This window comes from Bos indicus x Bos taurus, chromosome 8 (assembly GCF_003369695.1).
Source record: "Bos indicus x Bos taurus breed Angus x Brahman F1 hybrid chromosome 8, Bos_hybrid_MaternalHap_v2.0, whole genome shotgun sequence".
NCBI classification, from domain to species: Eukaryota; Metazoa; Chordata; class Mammalia; order Artiodactyla; family Bovidae; genus Bos; species Bos indicus x Bos taurus.
In genome coordinates, this window is record NC_040083.1 from 100,282,623 (window position 1) to 100,304,869 (window position 22,247).

At 37.3% G+C, this 22,247-nt stretch overlaps 1 protein-coding gene and 1 long non-coding RNA gene across 8 annotated transcripts in view; one reads left to right on the forward strand and one right to left on the reverse strand.

The window, feature by feature from the left end:
* Positions 1 to 22,135, forward strand: part of MUSK (muscle associated receptor tyrosine kinase) — a 101,792-nt gene extending 79,657 nt beyond the window's left edge. For 2 of the 6 annotated variants that reach the window (XM_027550490.1, XM_027550492.1), the window contains 7 exons: positions 1,830 to 2,093; positions 7,187 to 7,362; positions 8,036 to 8,059; positions 12,538 to 12,739; positions 13,233 to 13,424; positions 14,779 to 14,927; positions 16,191 to 22,135. In XM_027550490.1, coding sequence (XP_027406291.1) covers positions 1,830 to 2,093; positions 7,187 to 7,362; positions 8,036 to 8,059; positions 12,538 to 12,739; positions 13,233 to 13,424; positions 14,779 to 14,927; positions 16,191 to 16,873 — 1,690 coding nt within the window. In that variant the 3' untranslated portion in view covers positions 16,874 to 22,135. The remainder of the gene's footprint in view (positions 1 to 1,829; positions 2,094 to 7,186; positions 7,363 to 8,035; positions 8,060 to 12,537; positions 12,740 to 13,232; positions 13,425 to 14,778; positions 14,928 to 16,190) is intronic. The other 4 variants (XM_027550493.1, XM_027550491.1, XM_027550495.1 and 1 more) reach the window with 4 other exon arrangements.
* The window catches only part of LOC113897651, a 119,286-nt gene that overhangs the window by 54,384 nt on the left and 42,655 nt on the right, over positions 1 to 22,247 (reverse strand). For both annotated transcript variants that reach the window (XR_003512385.1, XR_003512386.1), the window contains exon 3: positions 12,536 to 12,703. This is a non-coding gene — a long non-coding RNA (uncharacterized LOC113897651). The remainder of the gene's footprint in view (positions 1 to 12,535; positions 12,704 to 22,247) is intronic.

The window sequence follows — 22,247 nt, forward strand, 5'->3', positions numbered from 1 at the left end:
TTCTATATTAGAAAACATTATTTTAAAATATAATATTTCATGGAAGTTCATTGCTTTACCTAAATGAGTTGTATCTCATTTAATAGATTTGCCTCAAATACAAGTCAATGATAATTTCTAATCAATTTTTCAAATTCAGATGAGATCTTTTAGCAGTTAAAACACTTCAATTAAACAAATTCCAGTTGTTTAATTCTCTTTTCTTGAAATCCTTTATATAAAGATAATGAAATGCTAAATTCCAACAGATGTACAAATCTAAATGAGAAAGCAATTTGAATTTGCCATCACTGTTAACAATATATCTGATGGAAGGCATAAAGATATATTGAGACCATTACAGTGCCTGCACATAACAAGTGCTCAATAAATATTTGTCAAGTGAGTATGCTGCTGCTGCGTCGCTTCAGTCGTGTCCCACTCTGTGTGACCCCATAGACGGCAGTCCACCAGGCTCTGCCGTCCCTGGGATTCTCCAGGCAAGAACACTGGAATGGGTTGCCATTTCCTTCTCCAATGCATGAAAGTGAAAAGGGAAAGTGAAGTCACTCAGCATGTCCGACTCTAGCGATCCCATGGACTGCAGCCCACCAGGCTCCTCCGTCCATGGGATTTTCCCAGGCAAAAGTGCTGGAGTGGGGTGCCATTGAGGAGCTATAATTCTCAGCCCTGCATTAAAGGAACAGTGGATATGTGCAGAGAGCACCAGCAGTATTTTCATTTTCCTTACTGTCCTCTTCAATAATTATAACAGATAAGTTTTTAATCTTATTTTTATGCCAGTACTTTTACTACCCATGAATACACAATAACCTGGGTTCAGGATAATTATTTACATCACTTTACAGAATATGGCATCTTAAGCGACCAGATGACTTTCCCTAAGACTTGTGGTGAGAAAATAGCAAAATTGAAGATGCTACTTAGCTCCTCTGAGAGTCCTAGAGACTCTCATCTGAGAGTCCAATGCTTTCTCCTCCCTGTGTGCCTTTCTTCTTATTCTTTAATGGAATGTTGGGAAGATGTGTGGGTGGTAGGATCTGAGTATTGAAGATGTGTGCCACAAAATTAAAATGCTTACCTATCATAACATTTAAATAAACTATGGGAGAATTCAACGGACAGAGGAGCCTGGAGGACTAGAATCCATGGGGTCACAAAGAGTTGGATATGACTGAGCAACTATCGCTTCGCTTCCCTAGAGGCTCAGTTGGTAAAGAGTCTGCCTGCAATGCAGATCTGGGTTCAAACCCTGGGTTGGGAAGATCCCCTGGAGAAGGGAATGGCAACCTGCTCCAGTGTTCTTGCCTGGAGAATCCCATGGACAGAGGAGCGTGGCAGGGTACAGTCCATGGGGCCACAAAGAGTCAGACACAACTGAGTGAATTTCACTTTTCACTTCTCACGTTCATAAAGCTGCAAGTTTTTGGATTGGACCAATTACTACACTCAACCACTTATTAATCATCATGATGAATGTGTTTTGTAGATGTATTTGTTGCTACGTCAGCTTATTTGTAAGAAATGTGGAGTCAAATTTTATTTATGATGGAAATAATAAAAAATACTCCCACACGTTCTGGCCTTGAGAGTTTCCAAAGCTTTCCACATGGGTATCAATTTGGATCTTCATCATAACCTCTGGAGTAGCTAGAGGTAATATAATTGCTGCTGGAAATGACAATATTCAGATGGAACATTTCAACCAATTTGCCAGGACAATCTTCTATTTCTGTGATGCAGATGTGGAAATGGAAAATAAACAAAAAGGCAGATTGAATGCTCAGAAACAGCATGTGATCCGGAATGTTGTTCACTGCTTCTTTCAGCAAGCCACAGAAAGATAACAAAGGCTACTGCGGCCAGTACAGAGGGGAGGTGTGCAATGCTGTCCTGGCAAAAGACGCTCTTGTTTTCTTCAACAACTCCTACGCAGACCCTGAGGAGGCCCAAGAACTACTGGTTCATGCTGCCTGGAATGAACTGAAAGCAGTGAGCCCATTCTGCCGGCCAGCTGCTGAAGCTTTGCTATGTAACCACATCTTCCAAGAATGCAATCCTGGGGTGGTACCTACTCCTATGCCCATTTGCAGGTAAAATTAACAAATAAATAAATGGGGAAATTCTGTTTGTCTGCAAACAGGGGAAGTTTTCAAAAGAGGAAGTTGTCATGTACAGGAGTAAAGGCAAAAGCTAGCTTTTGTCCAGACTACAAGGTAATTAACTGGACAAAATTCTTACCCTGTAAATCTCTGATGGCTGATACAACATTATACATGGGACTTCCCTGGTGGCTCAGATGGTAAGGAATCCACCTGCAATGAAGGAGACCTGGGTTTGATCCCTGGGTCAGGAAGATCCTCTGGAGAAGGGAATGGCAACCCACTCCAGTATTCTTGCCTGGAGAATTCCATGGATATAGGAGCCTGGCGGGCTACAGTCCATGGGGTGACAAAGAGTCGGACATGACTGAGCAACTAATGCTTTAACATTGAGCTAGAAAATGTCATAAAGGTATAATATTCTATGATATTTGTTATTGTTTACATCATTTTCATATTCACAGATATCCCTACTTTCTAGGAAGTAAAAAACAAAATCCCAAACTAATATGGGTTTCATTGGTAAACCAAGATAGAGAAAATAAAGACTATAAAGAATTTCAACATTACTTGCCAATAAACATGAGATCTTCGTGAGCTTTTCAGAATATCAAGATACATTCCACCCAATATTCTAATTTAAGTACTGACACTCTTGTCTCATGGGAGGGGTGGAAGTAGTTATAAATATTTCTTTAAATCCCCCATACTCTTTAAGCATTGGAATTTATAAATCCAAGTTCAATAGAACTATCTTTGCCTCTATTTACATTTTATATAGCAAAGATAGGAATCGACATGAATTTTGAGCTAATTAGAACAAAGTTCAAATCCTGTTTGTACTATTTTCTAGATGTATATGATCTGGGCTAAATTCAGTTTCCTCATTCGCAAGATAGAGTTGACAAGATTAAAAGATAAACTGCATCCATGGCATATATTAGAAACTGGACAGATGCTTTTTACTTTTCAAGGAAACAGGAAGACTATCAACATAGACCATTTCCATCTGTTTCAATAAAACCAGGAACTATTTAAATACTGAATAGTTTTAAGTGCTCTATTTAGCACACAAGGACCATGGAGAGGTTATTAAAACACAATGCTCCATTCTTCAACTTACTGTGGATTTTGAAGGTTTGGAGACATTTTAAGACTAATATAATTTGTTATTTCTTCAGTTAAGAGTATGTTTTCATCAGATATGACATCTAGATATCTCTTAGGGAACAACCAGAATTAAATTGAAGTGTCTTTCATATGCTAGAGCAAAATAAATTTATTGAGTAACTTTTCAACATTTACACCCTAGACCAGTTTTCATGCTTAGGCCACAGATGTCCTTTCTCAGGGTTGAATATAATTTACATTTTTTTTAGAAAAAAAAATTTGTTCTTTTTCAGAAAAAAAAAATCTCTGTCATTGAGATGTCAAATTTATTAGAATAGCGTAATTATCTCTTAAATCTGTAAGCCATTAAATGTTTTTTCCTAATTCCAGTTGCTATTTAAACAAGTATTTTTAATCTGGAAATTGTTTCAATTTTTTAATCCTATAAACAATTTATTAATATTGGGATCAAAAAAATAAGTCTAGAAATTTTCACATTTTATTGTTTTTTCTCTAAAATATAATTAATAATTGTTTAAAAATTAGACATTTCAAGAGACTTGGTCTCTGCTTTTAAGGTACAAAATTCATATAGATTATATAGGTATTAGTGTCATGAGTAATTAAGTTGTTCGATCCTTTCTGCTGTTAAACAAGTTTTGCCTGTCTGATTCAACACAGTAAACCCTTCCACAATAACTGTTTTTTCCTAAGAAAAATTTCCTGCAGTCCTGGCAACTTCCACTTTTTGTACCAATAACATTAGGATTAAAATTGGGCTCATTGTAAATAACTAGTAAGTTTGCTCTTCAGATATTCTCATTTTGTCTCCTTGCATTTGTATTATATATTTTATAATAGTTTCTATTTGCCTTGATATTTCAAGGTGGTTCAGAAGTCTCCAACCACGTTATATTTTACTGCTACTTATTTGTAAGACTTTAAAACATATACTATTCATCCTGGTTTTCTAATCATAAACAATAACTTGTGCCTCTTTCAATGGATGATAAGGAATTTCATTTATGCAGTAAACATTTATTGAGCTCCTACTGGGCTCTAAGCACTATTCTAGGGCATTTATCCATGGGGTGTATATTGCAGCAGCAGAAGTCAGTGAGCAAGGATACATGATAAATAGACAATTTATATATTACCTTAGAAAGTATTAAGTGTCATAGGAAAGGGGAAAAGTGCCCCAGAAGTGCCAAAAGTTATATTTGCTGCTGCTAAGTCACTTCAGTCGTGTCCGACTCTGTGCGACCCCATAGACAGCAGCCCACCAGGCTCCCCCGTCCCTGGGATTCTCCAGGCGAGAGCACTGGAGTGGGTTGCCATTTCCTTCTCCAATGCATGGAAGTGAAAAGTGAAAGTGAAGTCGCTCAGTCATATTTAGGAAGTGCCAAAAGTAAACTTGAAAACAGAGCGCTACAGGTAGTTCTAATTAGTTAGGGTAACTGTACTGAACCCTCCATACTTGCTTTTTGAAACATTTTGTGGAATTATAAACCAGGCTAGTGTTAGTCAATTATGTTGTATTTGCATTCTGAGAATATTCTTAGCTTTTACATAATTGCATAGTCACATACACAGCAAGTACCTGGAAGAGTTCTCTGTGTTATTTATCCCTGATCTCAGTCATTTGTTCCATAGAAAAATCCTGTTGTTGTTCAGTTCTCAACTTTGATTCACCTCTTGTTCAGCTAGAATACAGGTTTTACACATTACATGTAAAAAGTTATTTTTTATAACCTTACATAAATGTGTGTTTGACTGGTACTTAAGTCTTGTGCTACCTTCAGTTTTCCTTAAAATTCTTGCATACGGACCAGTTGTGGGGGCTGTGCTGTAATGAAGACCATATAAGGCAATCCTAAATTTTGTTCCTTTGTGGGAATATTTCTCTCTTGCCAGATAGTAGTAAGATTATTTCTTTAATTCTTGAGATTCAAAATACTTGTAAAATTCACCTGGGAGTAGATTTCTTTCCTATAAGTAATATAAAAATAATGGCTAATGTATTTTCCTCATCAGATTTATATCCTTTTTATTAAGAATGTTTTCTTATAGTGTATCTCTGAACATTTTTCTATCTTTTTTATGTGCTCTAGTTTCTTGTTGGGATACATTGTTAATTTGTACTTTGAATTTCTTGCTTGATTCTCGCTCTCCTCATCGCCTTACCCACCATTTTTATCTTTCATTCTCTCTTTCTGCATTCAGTTAGAACTTCTAAAGTTTTCCTCTATCATTTGTTCAATATCTTGCCAAGTCATTTCTTTTTCAATGGAGATTTCACGTTTCAGTGAAACGAAGTTGTTTTCACTTTTCTGTAGTCTTTATTTTCTTCAGTCACTGTCGTGTTTAACTTAACCGAGTTTTCAGTCTACTTTCCTTTTCCTTTTGATTTTTTCCCTTGTGAAAAACTCTTCTGTAAAGGCCATGCTTCAGTGAAAGGCTTCATGTCAATGAAAACAAAAAACCATTTTTTAATTCTCTAGTGTTTTTTAACTTATAATAAAAAACAACTTGCCCAGGTATTTGCTTTCTCCACATAATGTGGGGCTAGTTTTCTCATATGTCCCATGTTGCTTTTACACAGTTTAATTGTAACATCTGAATACAAAAAGATGTGCTTATGCGACTCAAGGATGGAACCAAGCCTAGTTAGAAGCAAGCCAAGCAAGGTTTCTACAGTTCTTCAGCTTCGCAGAAGGCTGAAAGCCCCATTGCTTCCCCTTCTCTTGCAGACATGTTAAGAATCTACATCTCATTGTTATACTCATGACCCTCATTGTATCCCATCACATCTGTATGCACAGCACAGTCACTTCACACATGTTCATTTGGTCCATATTGGCAAGTGGTTGCCTGGAAAAGTGGGAATGTAGGCCTGAGTGTTAAAAAATACATATGTATATGTAGGTGCACATACACATGTATGGACACACACTTTCCTACTCTACACTTCAAATATTGAATGAATAACACTGCTATTATCCTTAATTTCATTCATCTTTAATATCCTCTTATTATGCATCCCAAATATCTTAATTTGGAACTAACCTGGTTTCTCCTGTGTAGTCTATCTTATTTTCTATAAGATAAACTTGAACAAATATTAAGCCACAAAATTCTATAGAATCCAACTAGTCTACCTCGTCTTTCTTCAGCCTCTTCACTCGTGTGTGTGTGTTAGTCTCTTAGTCGTGTCTAACTCTTTGAGATCCCATGGACTGGAGCCCACCAGGCTCCTCCGTCCATGGAATTCTCCAGGCGAGAATACTGGAATGGGTAGTCATTTCCTTCTGCAGAGTCTCCACTCACAGTACAACACAGAGATGACAGTTACAGCTTCATTTTCACATGGACGTTACTCTAGCTCTCTCAGATCAAAGCACACACAGCTATGGCACAGGACTCAGCTTCTCCAAGGGCAGGGCAGGGTATGGACCCCCAAGCTCTTCTATAACCATCCAGGAAGGTGATGTTACTCTGTTTCAAAGAACAAAGCACACAGAGACACTGACTGTGTTCCTCAAGCGCTGCCCATCAGCCCTGAGATTATAGAAAAACCTCTCAGGCTGGAGACTGCTTGACAATGATCCCTGACTTTAATGTGTGTGCTTTTAAAGTTCTGTATAACTTGTTTCTGAACCTTTGTAGTGATTTTAATATGAAGTTGAGAAAAAACATACCGGGGATTTCTAATCTTTTTACCTTTTGAACCTCAAAGTTCTTTCCTCCAGTAGCATTAGTGATGTTTTAAAAACAAGATAGTATTTCATCTCACAGGATAATATACTATATATTTCATTAAGTCTCACGTTTTTTACAAAAGGATCTATACATGGACACTTTTGCAAGAACAGACAGTATACTACAATGATGCTTTGAAAATATAGGATTCAGGCTCCAATTTGGCTTAAGGGTGCAGTGATTCATTAAATTTTGTTCTCCTTAAATCATTTTAGAGAATACTGCTTGGCAGTAAAGGAGCTCTTCTGTGCAAAAGAATGGCTGGTGGTGGAAGAAAAGACCCACAGGGAACTCTACAGATCCGGGATGCTTCTGTTCTCCATGCCAGACTGCAACAAACTCCCCAGCATGCACTGGGACCCCATGGCCTGTACCAGACTGCCATACTTAGGTAACAGAGTTCTCTTGAGACCTTGGAGATTCAGAGAAATGCACTATTTTGAGGAAACTGAGGTGTGAATTTAAATCTCCTATCATTTCTAGGCATTTCTAATTTTTTTTTTGAGTTCTGCCTTCCTTCCATACCTAATAATAGAATCCTACTGCTATCCTAATTGCACCAGTTAGCAGCATAAGGATTTATTCCATTTGTTCTAAAAGAAATTAAAGAGTACTTTTCAGAGCTGTTGAAGATCTTACCTTACTTCATAAGCAGATCTGATGACAGCTTATAACATTTTTGGAATATGCAGAGCAATGGCTAAGAAACATCTCATATTTTGTCAGAGAAGTGGAATAAAGAAATAAAGTCCTCTTTCTTAGCCAAGGAAGCAGATTTTTCAGCATGCAAAAATAAGCCACATGTTTGAAAATGCTGATCTCACGAAACAAAGCTGAATGGCTGCATGTTGCTTTAATGAACTTCATTTGTAAGGAACTATGTGGTTAGCCCTAACAGCTGGATTCATTCCAAAGACGCAATCCTTTCACATTTGAATGCAAAAAATGTTTTCCCGTTGTATATTAAAAAGCTGAAAGGGAACTTGTATTTCTTAGCACTCTCTCACAGAACATAGGAGCTATCTGGATGTTCCTAAAACAAATTTTTATCCTTTCCCCTTCAGATTATAAAAAAGAAAACCTAACAAGTAAGTATTTTTGTTTGTGCCCTTGAACCTTATGTGTATGTAACTGGATTCATGCATGCGTATTTACACCCATATTTCATGATGTCTAGGACAAAGTACAGTCTCTCTCTCTTAAAGGCTTTTTACTATACTCATCCAGGGTAGAATATGAAGGCAGATCATTGGAGATCCCAGTTTACAGCTCCTAATTAGGCCATGGAGAGCACGATATTTAGTGAATGATATAAATCCTATTTCCATCCCAAAGTTATTGAGCAGCATTGTCCCTTCTATGGCCATAAAATAAGCCAATTTAAATTATCATCTTTTGATTTCACATTCATGATTTTTATATCACCTAATTCTTTATAGAGGAAAAAAGTGTTTTGTGCCCTTGAAACCTTATGTGTATGTAACTGGATTCGTGCACGTCTATTTACATCCATATTTCATGATGTCTAGGACAGAAGTATAGTTTCTCTTAAAGTACAGTCTCTCTTCATTGAGCCAATTCATGCTCTTTCTTTGTGACAACTGGTCCTTCTTTTGGAAGACAGGTGTTTTTTTAAAACAGCTGGTTTTTGGTATATAGTTTACTGGGTCAAATCAAACAGTTTTAAAGGGGTCATCTCAAAATCTCTAGGAAAGAATTCTGCAGTCTTATCTACAGACCTTCCCCAACTCAACAATGAAACTTGTAGGTACCGTTTTAGAAGAGCAGGGGCACTGCTTGATTCAGGCTCTGGCACATGTTATTCCTTTTTTGTGAAATACTCTCTCTCCTGACTCCCCCTACCCCCTTCCCCATGGCCACACCCACACATACACCTTCGACCAGTTACACCTACTCACTCTTAATATTTAACTTAAAAGTTACTCTAGAAAACCTAGCCAGAATGCCGAAACCTGGACTCGGGCTACCCTTGGATTCTCACAAGCATCCTTGTTCTCACCACTCTTGTAACACTCTTCATATTTTATTGTAATTATTTGTTTTCTAATTGCTTCCCAGCTAAGTACTTTAACATAGAGAGTTGTCATGTCCACCACAGTGTCCTTGACACTTAATAATCAATATGCTTTTAATAAGTCCATTAATATGTGGATGAATGAGTGAATAAGACTCCTCTGATGTTCAAAGGCAATGGATAAAGAGATAAACTGATGAGAGAAGAAAAAGATTAAAAGGAAAGAAACTGGAGACTGAAATTGATAATGTGGACCCAAAGAGATAATTGATATTGTTCTAGGGAAGATGAGGGCAAGTCGATCAGAAACAAAAAACAAGAACTGAGAAAGTAAAACTCTCTTGAAAGAAGAAACAATTAAAGCCATAAACAATTAAATGCATAAAATTCTTGTTGAACCTGTGCCAATTTTTCATCTTGAAAAAAATCTTACTAAATCATCATGGCTTATTCTCTTACTATGCAATTAATTCCCTTTTCTGATAGTATTGATTAAAAATTACCCTTATATATACTAATAAGGTTACATTGCCAATTCCATAAATTTCATTACATTCCTTCACATGTTAAATATGGTATGAATGGCTCTGGTGAAATGCAGATACAATAATAGTCCCCTCTCTCTTTTAATGATTGGTCCTGTTTTTTTATTAGCAGGAAGGTTAGCTCTCTGATTTAAATCCCCCTTCCCACTCATCTGGTGGCTCAGCTGGTAAAGAATCTGCCTGCAATGTGGGAGACCTGGGTTTGATCCCTGGGTTGGGAAGATCCCCTGGAGGCTACCCACTCTAGTATTTTGGCCTGGAGAATTCCATGGACTGTATAATCCATGGGGTTGCAAAAAGTTGGACATGACTGAGCGACTTTCACTCACACTTCACTCCCACTCATCTTGGATTGATTTTTTAAATCTTTGAATGTCTCAGTCCAAAGAAAGTCCGAGCAGCTTTCAAACCATCACAGAGGAACCTGGCAAGTCTGTAATGCCCATCACTGCTGTGACGCTTGATGAGAAATGCTGTCATTGGTCCTGCACACATATTTTATTTATTGCATTTATTGCTGTGCTGAGTTTCTTCTAGTTCCAGGTACCTGCTGGAGCCACAGGGGTGACCAAACTCCGTCTCCATAAGCTTTAAAACCCACTTACTTAGCTGTTGGTGCTCAGGGAAAAATCACTGTGTCCACAACTAGACTAAAAAGTCATACATGGGCACCCCTTATAATCTCTGCTTTTACAAGTATCCTATTTCAAATGGCTTCAAGCACTGACAGCAATGAAAGTTTTCCTTTGACTTTGTGATGTGTTATATTAATATAGCTCCTCTATGAAATCATTGTATATGTGTGTGTGTTTTTACTATATTGCAGTTAATTGTTAATATTTCATTTAGGATCTTTTAAATCTATGTTCTATAATCTATGTCTGCACTTTTCTTCTGTGCTAACATTGTCAGGTTGTGATATTAGTATTACAACTTCCTGAAACAACCTGAAAGATTTTTCTCTTACTGGAACATATTATAAAACTGTATCTCTTCTAAGACTGAAAGAATGTAATCATAATACTATAATAACTTAAATTTCCTGATTATGACTATTTTCAGATTTTTAATTCTTCAATTTGGTAATTAGTATGTTTCTATCATTTCCCTCAAGATTTTTAAAATGTAACTCCACAGTTATATATTACTTCATATTTATTGACCTTTGAATCTATTGTTAAAATGACTTTATCATTCCTAATTTTGTATGTTTGTGCCTTTCTTTTTCTTTTAAAATTAAAATGCCACTGATTAGACTACTTGATAAATATTTATAAGACTATTGACCTATTTTTAAGTCTATCATTTCTGTTATGTGTATTCTAACTTATTAATTTCTGCTTGTACACGGCTGTTACTTTATCACCTGTTTTTCTTTGTTTTCTGTCGATTTTGTTTGTTTTCCAATGTCTTGAATTAGATGTTCAGCTCATTCACTTTCATTCTTTTAATTTAATGGAAGGAGATAATGCTATGAGTTTATCACTGAGCACATCTCTGGCCAAATCTCATAAACACTGTTAGGAAGTTATTTTGTAATCTGTAACTATGGCTAATTTCTACTCTTTGATTGAAAGGTTATCAATTTCTTTCTTTTTTTTAATGTCCTATTGGATTTTATTTAATCTACTATTAATTGCATTTTGATCAAAGAATAGATCTGCATAATTTCTTCTTTTGATATTTACTTGGATACATAATCTTAGTAATTATGACCTGACAAAAAAGATTATGTCTATTGGTATCCCACAAATATTTAAAAATAAAGTTTATCTCTCTTTTTAGGGTACAAAGTTCATTCTTTAGTATTAAGACATTCTTGTTGATCATTAAAATATTTTCTATCCGTGTTTTCTTTACTTAATCAAATAAACGGATTTAAAATATAATTGACAGTGTGATTTTAATAGATATACAATGGACTTTGCACCCCATGAACAGAGAGATTTAGTATGACATCTTTTGGTTTCCCTGGTGGCTCAGATGGAAAAGAGATTTAGTGAGATTTAGTATGAGATCAGGGCTTTTCCCAGTGGCTCAGACGGTAAAGAATTTGCCTGCAATTCTGAGGAGACCCAGGTTCAATCCCTAGGTGGGAAGATTCACTGGAGAAGAGGAATGGCGACCCACTCCAGTATTCTTGCCTGGAGAATTCCATGGACAGAGGAGCCTGGGGGTGTGGGGTACAGTCCATGGGGTCGCAAAGAGTTGGACACGACTGAGTGACTAACACACATATTTTTGGTTTCCAGCAGTAATGCAGATTTTACCTTATTTGTATATTGCACTGAGCTTTTTAAAAGGAGTTTGAAATGAGTTTGTTAGATGAATCAGCTTTCTCATTGTGTCCTACTATTTCCATTTTCCACATTCTTCCATTCGTTTTTGTAAAGCAATAATACATATATATAAAAGCTCAGCTTCAGACAATCCTGACTTTAATTTTATAAAAATATTTTGTTTAATAACAATTTCCATGATTGTTGTCAGGTCATAAACAATATGATGCCTGTAAAGAACACTAGCTCAGGATCTGCATTTGTCTTGGGAAAAACGTGTTCTTTCTCTGTGTCTTATCTTTAAAATTCTTTGAGTCTATAAGCTGGATAACTCAGACAGTAAAAACTCTGCCTGCAATGCAGGAGATCCGGGTTCGATCCCTAGGCTGGGGAGATCCCTTGGAGAAGGTAATGGCAACCCACTCCAGTATTCTCGCCTGGAGAATCCCAAGGACAGAGGAGTCAGGTGGGCTACAGTCTGTAGGGTCACAAAGAGTTGGCCATGACTGAGTGGCTAACACACATAAGCTGGATTTACTTACAACTGGACCTCACTGGATTCTTACAATTGCACTTTATAGATATAAACCCAGGGAGAACCTGATACATAAACACATGGTCTTAAGTTTAGTTTACTGATTGCTTAAATACAAAAGTTGCTTCTTAAATGTTTAAGGATGAATGAAAACACTGTTGTTGACTTACAGCATTCCCGCCAATGACGTCCTCAAAGCCAAGTGTGGACATTCCAAATGCGCCTTCCTCCTCCTCGCCCTCCTTCTCTGTCTCGCCTGCGTACTCTATGACCGTAATCATCTCTATCATGTCCAGCTTTGCTGTATTTGTGCTTCTTACCATAACTACTCTTTATTGCTGCCGAAGACGAAAACAATGGAAAAATAAGAAAAGGTGAGACTCTAGTTTAAGTTCATCACTTAACACTTTAAAATTTTTATTTATTTCACTGGAGATGGGAGGAAGCATATATATAGTCTCTTTATGACACCCATTGCCTTGTTTTAAAGTTAAGCACCCCCATCACGATCTTTAAAAATGTCAATGACTTTTTGCATAGGATCCCTTGTCCTAAGGTTAGTTTCTTGCAGAAGATAGAATCAAAACCACAATTTGGAAGAATATGGTTGTTTCTGCTCCCCATTAGCTCCTTCAGCCCCACTGCCACTACCAGACTGGATGGTGACAAAATTCCTGAAGAAAAAGAAAAAAAGTGTCTTTAGACGCCAATCTAAAATCCTTTGTTGCTCTAAAACAGAAGGATCTTTCATAAACTTGGCATAATTTGTTTTGTTTCCTCCTAAACTCCTATGTCTCTGTTGAAGCTGAGTACAAAGCTCTCACCTGGTCCTCAGCTCATTATTGATCTTACCTGTCTTACCTGCAGAGAATCGGCAGCAGTAACCCTCACCACTCTTCCTTCTGAGCTCTTGCTAGACAGACTTCACCCCAACCCCATGTACCAGAGGATGCCACTCCTTTTGAATCCCAAGTTGCTCAGTCTGGAGTATCCCAGGAATAACATTGAATATGTGAGAGATATTGGAGAGGGAGCATTTGGAAGGGTCTTTCAAGCAAGGTAAAGTTGCCCACTTCAAAAAAAATCTACCCACTAAAACACCTTGTGTCTGAACAGCTACCAGGCCGTAAACTTGATATCTGTGTAATTATGTATAATATTTATTATCAAATTAGCTAAATCTTCACATAACTCACCTTATTGTTTTGGGTACTGTAGTTTGAGTCTTGATAATTTTCCCTCTTTGCTGGAAAATAGGGCTGTATTTATGGAGACAATCTTTATAAAGTGTTCTCATGATAAGCAATTTGCAAAATTGAATATTTTTCAGAAGAGAATCTTGTCAGACATTTTAAAACAATTTCTTGCATTGCTTTTAGTATTATTTCTAAAATCTCTTCCATTTTCAATTGCTATAGTCTTCACTTAAAATTTTCTTTGAACTAATGTTTCAGTTTAAGAACTCAGAGCCTGATATGTGTAGATACTAAATAGATGTTCACAGAATGGCAAGACAGAAAAGGAAAAAAATAATGTAGAAATGGCAGATAACGTGCTCAAGAAAGGAGTATGTATTAGGGCCAATGCTAGCCCAATTAATGTCTTTGTATGAGCTGCAATAAAATAACTTCTCTTCACGTAGCTCCAGAGACACATAGCTTGGCCACAGAATGTAGACTTGGTTTTAATCACCGACTGTCACTTTGGCCTGTTGCTCTTGGGCAGGACACAACATTACCTCTACATATAGTGGCCCTAGTATGGAGGTTACATGATTAATGAAAATCTCACACAAATATTTATTGGGAACCAAAAAAAAAAAAATGAAGGGCTCCCCAGGTGGCAGTAGTGATAAAGAGCCTGCCTGCCAGTGCAGGAGACGAAAGAGACACAGGTTCAATCCTTGGGTCAGGAAGATCCCCTGGAGGAGGGCATGGCAACCCACTCCAGTATTCTTGCCTAAGAACCCCATGGACAGAGGAGCCTAGAGGGCTACAGTCCACTGGGTCACAAAGAGTTGACACGAATGAAGCTACTTAGCATGAATGCATAAAACTGAAAGGCGCACTTGTAGGCCTGTAAATATAAAGATGAAAAAGTCATGGTTCCTGCCTTCTAGGAATTTAGATTCTAGCCAGCGATAAAGGGATTACAATGGTAATGATCATCTAGGCACTTCTGATTTCCTGTTATTTATAAATAACGCATCTTCAACCTTAATCTGTTTTGAAAATAACACTAGTGATTTTTAATTGGAGTCAAGAAGTTTTAAGTGTGACCATCTTTCTTTGGTTCGGTGGCTTTGGGAAAGCCTGCATGAGTGGGGGGATGTGGACAAACATGGGTAGTTATCATGTGACTATGTGTAATACTTCTGATCTTTGATTTCTTGCTCATTAAATGTATCTCTCAGGGCTCCAGGCTTACTTCCCTATGAACCTTTCACAATGGTGGCCGTGAAGATGCTCAAAGAAGAAGCCTCAGCAGATATGCAAGCAGACTTTCAGAGGGAGGCAGCCCTCATGGCAGAATTTGATAATCCTAATATTGTGAAACTCTTAGGTATGAAACTCTTAGGGACAAGTGGAGAAATGTATGCATCAGAAAAGAGAGACTTGCAAGCTTTTTCTCCTTTAAACTTCACTTCTGTTTTTTCTTTCATTCCTTGATCAGAGAGATGTCTCTGTTCCTCCCCATAGAATATTTTCTGTACCAGGGAGTGGAATAGTTCCTTAAATCACTTAAGTTCAAAAAATTGGAGTTTTAAAAATTTTCTCAGATAAATGTTTTGTCACTTCATTAACTGTCTGTTACCAATTTTATATTTTAATTGTTCATTTATTTTATATAGTTCATATAAATATACCAATTGCTAAAGTCCCTAGAATTAAAAGCTAATACCAAAAGAAACAAGCCAAGATAACAGCATTTTCATTTCCTTTCCTTTTTGAACAGAGACTTCTAATTTTTGCCTGAAAAAATAATGGAGTTAATAATCTATTTGTATGCTGGTGTGAAATTGTGATCATCTGACCTAATATTTCAAGTTGTCCAGTTTCCCTCTTAAATACAGAAAGATTTTAGAATTAACAAATGCCTTTATGGTACACAAAGAGTCGGACACAACTGAGCAACTGAACTGAACTGAACTTTTTGGTATTAAATCTAAGGTTCTATTTATATTAACATTTTTTTCTTTCTGGAAAATAAACGTTTGTAAATTTCCCTAAATGTTTAACTGCAGTAACCTGAATATTTCATCTAAGATCTTTGACTGTTTTTTTCCCATTTTTCAAATTTCACAAAATAGTTTCCTTATCATCCTTCTTCAGAAAGGAAGCAGAAAAACAGAGCAACTGTATTACATACTCAAAGCAAACATCTATTCATAAATTCATTTGCTTAATATTTATGGAGTACTTGCTCGCCAGAAAAGTGGTAGGTGTGTGGAATTGAAAGAAGACTTAAGACATAATCTCTATTTTTAAAGGGATAAAATGTTGGGGGAAAAAAACCTCAGCTGAATGGATAATTATAACAGGCTGGTAGGTAGGACGCAGGACTAAGGATAAAGAATAATGGAAGGAAAATCTGATCCAGGAAAGGTCAGGAACAGAGGCCCCCTCAGAGGACGGATAAATCAACTGAATCTTAAAAGAGAAGTAGATGTTTACACAAAGAAAGGGGGTCAGGATTCAACTATGATGCTGTCAATAGAAAACCAAGGCCCCACTTCTTCTGATCTGGTCATTTGCTTTTGGACAATGTTTTCCAATGTGTACTTTAGAAACGCAACCTCTAACAAGGGGCCTATTTTGGTTGCAGGAGTGTGTGCGGTGGGGAAGCCCATGTGCTTGCTCTTTGAATACATGGCCTACGGGGACCTCAATGAGTTCCTCCGCAGCATGGCCCCGCACCCCGGACGCGGCCTCAGTCCCAGCGACCTGCCCCCCGGCTCACAGGCCTCCAGCCCCGGCCCCCCGCCCCTCTCCTGCGCGGAGCAGCTGTGCATCGCCAGGCAGGTGGCCGCGGGCATGGCCTACCTCTCCGAGCGCAAGTTCGTCCACCGCGATTTGGCCACTAGGAACTGCCTGGTGGGTGAGAACATGGTGGTGAAAATCGCCGACTTCGGCCTCTCTAGAAACATCTACTCTGCGGACTACTACAAAGCCAATGAAAACGACGCCATCCCCATCCGCTGGATGCCCCCCGAGTCCATCTTCTACAACCGCTACACCACGGAGTCTGACGTGTGGGCCTACGGGGTGGTCCTTTGGGAGATCTTCTCCTACGGCCTGCAGCCCTACTACGGGATGGCCCACGAGGAGGTCATCTACTACGTGCGGGATGGCAACATCCTCTCCTGCCCCGAGAACTGCCCCCTGGAACTGTACAATCTCATGCGTCTGTGTTGGAGCAAGGTGCCTGCAGATAGACCCAGTTTCAGCAGCATCCACCGAATCCTGGAACGCATGTGTGAGCGGGCAGAGGGCAGTGGGGGTGTCTGAGGTCCAAGATGGGCGGAGAGAAATCGCCAGCATCTTCTCAGACTCTGGGAGCCAGAGGAGTGCAATGCCCGAGCCCCCAGGAGACCCAGATAGCAAAGAATAGTAGCAGACATGGGTACCATGCTGCTTGTTTCTCAGAAAAAAAAAAAAAAAGACTGGGCAGAACTCCTGGAGTGGGTGGAAATTGGGTGAAGGGAAAGGCAGGCGAGAAAACGTGTCAAATAACCGGAGGTAACTACTCTTCCTCACAGGGAAAGTTTGTATTACATATTGTACCGGAAAGAATGCCATCCTGTTCAGTTCCTGAATTAGCTGGCAGCAGAATAAGGCTCTGCTGTATTAAAAATTAATATGAACTGTGGTTGAGAGCTTCATTTTTAATAGAGTTCATTCCTGTCCATTAGGAAAGTAGTGTATTTTCCTGTAAGAAATTTAGCTCAAGCATAGAAAACTCCAAAGAAGGAAAAACCATTCATTGTCTCCTCACCCAAAGATGGGTGTTGGTTTTTTATTCAATTTCTTTCTTGAGTTTAATGCACACTTTTATATTTGTTTGTATTCGACAGAGTTGTGGTTTACTTTATTGATAGAGAGTTTCCAAGGAATAAAGTGATAATCAGCAAGATTATATTTTTATTGTGAATTTTAGTTCTCTTTTTCTTTGTTTCTTTAGAAGTTTTCCTTTGTGTACACGTGTCATGAATTTAATCTGCTTGCTTTATTCTTACGGTTTTTTTTTTTCTGAAAATGTCTTTGTGTCTATTTACCTTTTCTTTTTGAAAATTTTATTGGTACCTTTTTCTTTGTCTCATCTTTCTTTATTTAGGACTTGGTTCCTTTTTGGTATTTGGCTATTTTTTCCTTTTATTTCACCTATACAACAAACACCTTGGCAGAAATAATAACTTTCTAAGTAACATTATGGACTGTTACATATATACCTTTTGCAAAGTATATTACTATTACTATTTTCTTCTGTACCTCCTTTTGAAATTACCCATTTCAAAGTTGTCATTCATTAATTTTATTGCCACAGACTATTCCACAGTTTATAACATGGGAATTCACAAGATGCTCATGTGACTGAGTTATTTCAAACTGATTTTGCTCATTCTGACATTTTTTTCCCTTCTAGAAACCAATTTGATAGGTAGCAGGATTAATATAGGGCTATTCACCAACTTTCTGCATGACTGTTCACTTGTCTTGTTACATCTTATGATTCTTAAAAAGAAAAAAGCAAGACAAAACAAAACCCTCTGAAACTCAGATTCTTGGTGCACAAGATTTCCCAGTGGAGTCCAGAAAATATATCTTTATGTGAGGCCAACATGGATATGAGTTTCTTCCTGATATTATATAACACAGAGTCTCCTGAAAAGCAAAGAAATGGGAAAGAGAAAATAGCAGTCTACTCTGTGGCCAGTTTACTTTCATTCAACCTGATTGGTAGTAAGGACAGTGGAGAAATGGTCTGAATTCTTGAAAGTAGATTTTCCAGCTGTCCTCTGGAGGGCTCTACCTGATATCTCCAATTGCACCTGCAAACAACTTTGTCATCTTTGCTAGAAAACCTGCAATGCCTTGTTCATAGTCACTGCAGGCCACCGAGACAAAAACACAGTTTTCCCTCTCTTTCACCAATGAAAACTCTTATCAGTTTTACTTTCTAAAGCCCTCCTGCACACACCACCTCCCCTTTGAAGCGACTACCCACTGTTCAAACTCTATTGCTATCTCTTCTCTCGTCTTTCTCCCATTTCAGTCCAGATAAGATTCCATGGGCTATGACAATACAAACTGACTCACAATTCTGATTTACAAATAAGGAAGCCGGGAGTTAGGACTGAGACCTTGAGACGTGCCTTAGATTCAAATCGTGCTTTGAGACAGTCATCCAAAGAGCTAGATGAGGAATGAGGTTGCAATATGAGTCTAAGACAGAAGGCCAAGAGGCCAGCAAAGCAGAAAACTTGAGGTGGACCACCATCAAGTCTGGAACTTTCCTGTAGACATCCATGGCATGACACATGTGTGTCATGTAGGCTCTGAAAACTTCAAAGACATCTTTTTCCTCAGCTGACAGAGTTTTATTATAAAAGAAAAGCCATGAAGTCAGGCCAATCAGAAAAGCTACTCTATTGAAAAGCAGGGGGACTTCCCTGATGGTCCAGTGGCTAAGACTCTGAGCTCCCAGTGCAGAGGCCCCAGGTTCCATCCTTGGTCAGGAAAGTAGATCCCACATGCCACAACGAAAAGTCCCACTTGCTGCAGCTGAGACATGGCACAGCCACATGAAATAAATGAAAATAAATTTAAAACAAAAGGAAAGCAGAGTCAGGGTAGTGAGAGTTACTTGGAGGACCTGCCATGGGGCTGGTGCAGCCGAGATCATGTTGCCCTTCGGAGCCAGGTTTCCACCAGCTTGTTCCGTTGTCTGCCACTTGGAGCTTGCTTTGCTTCCCTCCCCACTGCAGGGTAACTGCCCTTACTTTGCTGTCTCTTCCTCATGCCTTCTGCAGCCTCACAGATTCTCTGTCTGTGTGCCCTTTATGTGCTAGTGTTCAAGATCTCAAAGCAAAAATAATCATAGATATATCAGTAAATATAGTGAATGAATAAGTGGACAAGCAAGTAACTATAATAGAACCCATCCAATTTTATTAAATATTTAAAGAAACTGAAAACTAAATTAGCAACTAGAAACCTCATGACAATAATTGTAGTAATACTATCAGCTAGCTTTTCTTGAATACTTACCACATATATTCTAAGGCCTCTAAATATATGTATTTATTTCAATTAAAGTAAATGTATTAACTTAAAACACAACATCCCTGTGATGTTGTAGCATCATTATGCCCTTTTTTAGGTGAGGACACGGGCACAGAGAGGTTGTGTAACTGGGCTAAGCACACAGAGCAGCAGAGCCTAGGTTGTGACAAGAGGCTGAATTCTCAGTCACCATACCAAAGTGCTTCTAATGATTCCAGAGGAAACAACTGAAACTCGATGGCTCTGTGGAGGTGATTTATAATTTGCATCTGGTTTCAAAGCATACAGTATATCCCTTCTACTACCGATTTCCAACCCCATTCTTTTCCCTGAATAACAAAATGTATATTTTAGCATTGTTGCTTTTATAAAAAAAAATCCAGCTGATGGAATGTGTATATTTCGTGAGCTCTAAATGCATTTTTACGCTATGTCAAGATCACTGTCTTATTTCCTTGGTGCTCGTCCCAAGGTTCTGTATCTCAGGGACAAGGGCCCAGTATTTACCAGTGTTGTTTTCTTTTGTAAATACAGATTTCTTTTTCCATTTTAAAATCAGTGTATAAATTAAAAAAAAGAGAGATCAGGAGAGACATTTACAGGGCTGTTGTCACCAACGGACAGGACCGGCATCAGTAAAGCACCCACAAGTGATATTAAGTGGCAGAATATTAAATGTGACGAGTTCCAGGGACTGTGCATAGTGCCAAAAGAATGCATTTGCTGGTATCACAATTGAGCAGGAAAGGGGCCCTCCTTCCAGTCTGCAGGATATTATAAACCTGTTCTATGTCATTCAGTGTATTTCTAAGAGTACAATTTAATTTCCGAATAATATTCCTTTCTTTGGATGTACCATAATTTAGCTATTTTCCTATTTTTAAAACATTTGGGTTTTTGAACTGAAAACATTTCAGTTTTTTCCAATTTTCAACTATTACGAACAATACTGCATTGGTCATCCTCATTTGGACATGCCATAATTATTTCCTTATAGAAATTCTGAGAAAGAGAATATCCAAGCCAAATGGCATGCACAAAATTAAGGCTTTTGTTATGTGTTGTCATATCCTCTAGAAACACTGTTCCCATCTCTGCATTGTACAGGGGATGTCATAGCCCTAAACATATGCTGTCATACACAGAGAATTAATTCTGTTTTTTAGAAGGCTTTTGTCTACTTGATTATAAATAAAGATGATCTCATTTTTATTTTTAAATTACTAATGAGATTGCACTTTCCTTGTATCTAGGTCATTTTATAGTTCTTATTTTGGGAATCATCTATAAGTCATTTTTCTATGGCGTAGTTCATTTTCTGATTGATTTGTAAGTCATTTTATTTAATAAATAGTAAACCTTTGTTATACTTTGCACAAAACAGAAAAATATGTATATAACTTTTATTTTAAGATAGCATTTGCTTTATTATTGAAAAAGCATATTTGTTTATTTTTTTGAAAAAAAATCAATAATATACAAATAAAGAAAATGAAAAAACACCGCTAGTAGTAACTAACATTAACTCATGATAAATATAGTTCCAGTCTTTTCCATGTAGGTAAGAAGGTAGATGAGTAGACGAGAGAGATATAGACAGACAGATAACCATTTTAAATGAAAACAAGATCAGTCTGTTCTATTGGTTAAAGCTTTGTTTTTATCAGAGTGTATCAAACATCTTCAACATCAACAAATATTCATGGGTAACATGATGTTCATGTGTAACTTCTGATGATGAAATAATATTCTGTTATATGAAGTTACAACTTACTTAACTATTATTCCAAGGTTGGACATTTGGTTTGTTTCTGTTTTTCATTATAAAATACAGTATTTTTATAATCCTATAGTTAAATTTTGTGAGCATCCAGCTCAAGTGATTTCTTTATATATAACTCCTACAAATAGAATTTCTAGATCAAAGGATATACTTTCAAAGCTTTTAGTACACTGACCAACTACCTTCTTGAATTATCAGTATACAATCTTCCAGCTAGATAAGAGTCTTTTTCTTTCAATTTCAACAATACTGAGCGTGAGCATTTTAATAATTTCCAGTATAATAATTGAAGGTGTTCTTTTTTTTTTTTTTGTAGCTTATGCTTACATTTCTTTAAATAAGATAAGATTGAACATTTTTTCAGTGTTTGGAGGATAGTTGATTTACTCTGTGATTTGCCTCCTACTGTTATTTTTCTATTGGGTAGATTTCTTGCTTGCTACTTTATAAAAACATTGTATATATTAAGGAATTAAATTTTGTCATACATGTTTCAACCACTTTTATCATGTTAAAAATGGACACTTCTATTTGTCTTTTAAGATAGTAAAAGATTTTATTAATCAGGAAGGAATGTTGAATTTTCAGTCTATTGAAATGACTGTGGCTTTTTCCTTAATCTGTTACTATGTAGAAATGTAAGAATTGATTTTCTAATGTTGAAATATTGTTATGTTCTGGGAATAAACTCTCTTTGGGTGTCATATCAGTCTTTTGATTTACTACCAAATCTGATTTATTAACATTTACTTGCATCAATATTTATAAATTCATGGAATTAAAAGTTTATCATTTTTTTCTCTGTTAGAGCTTAGT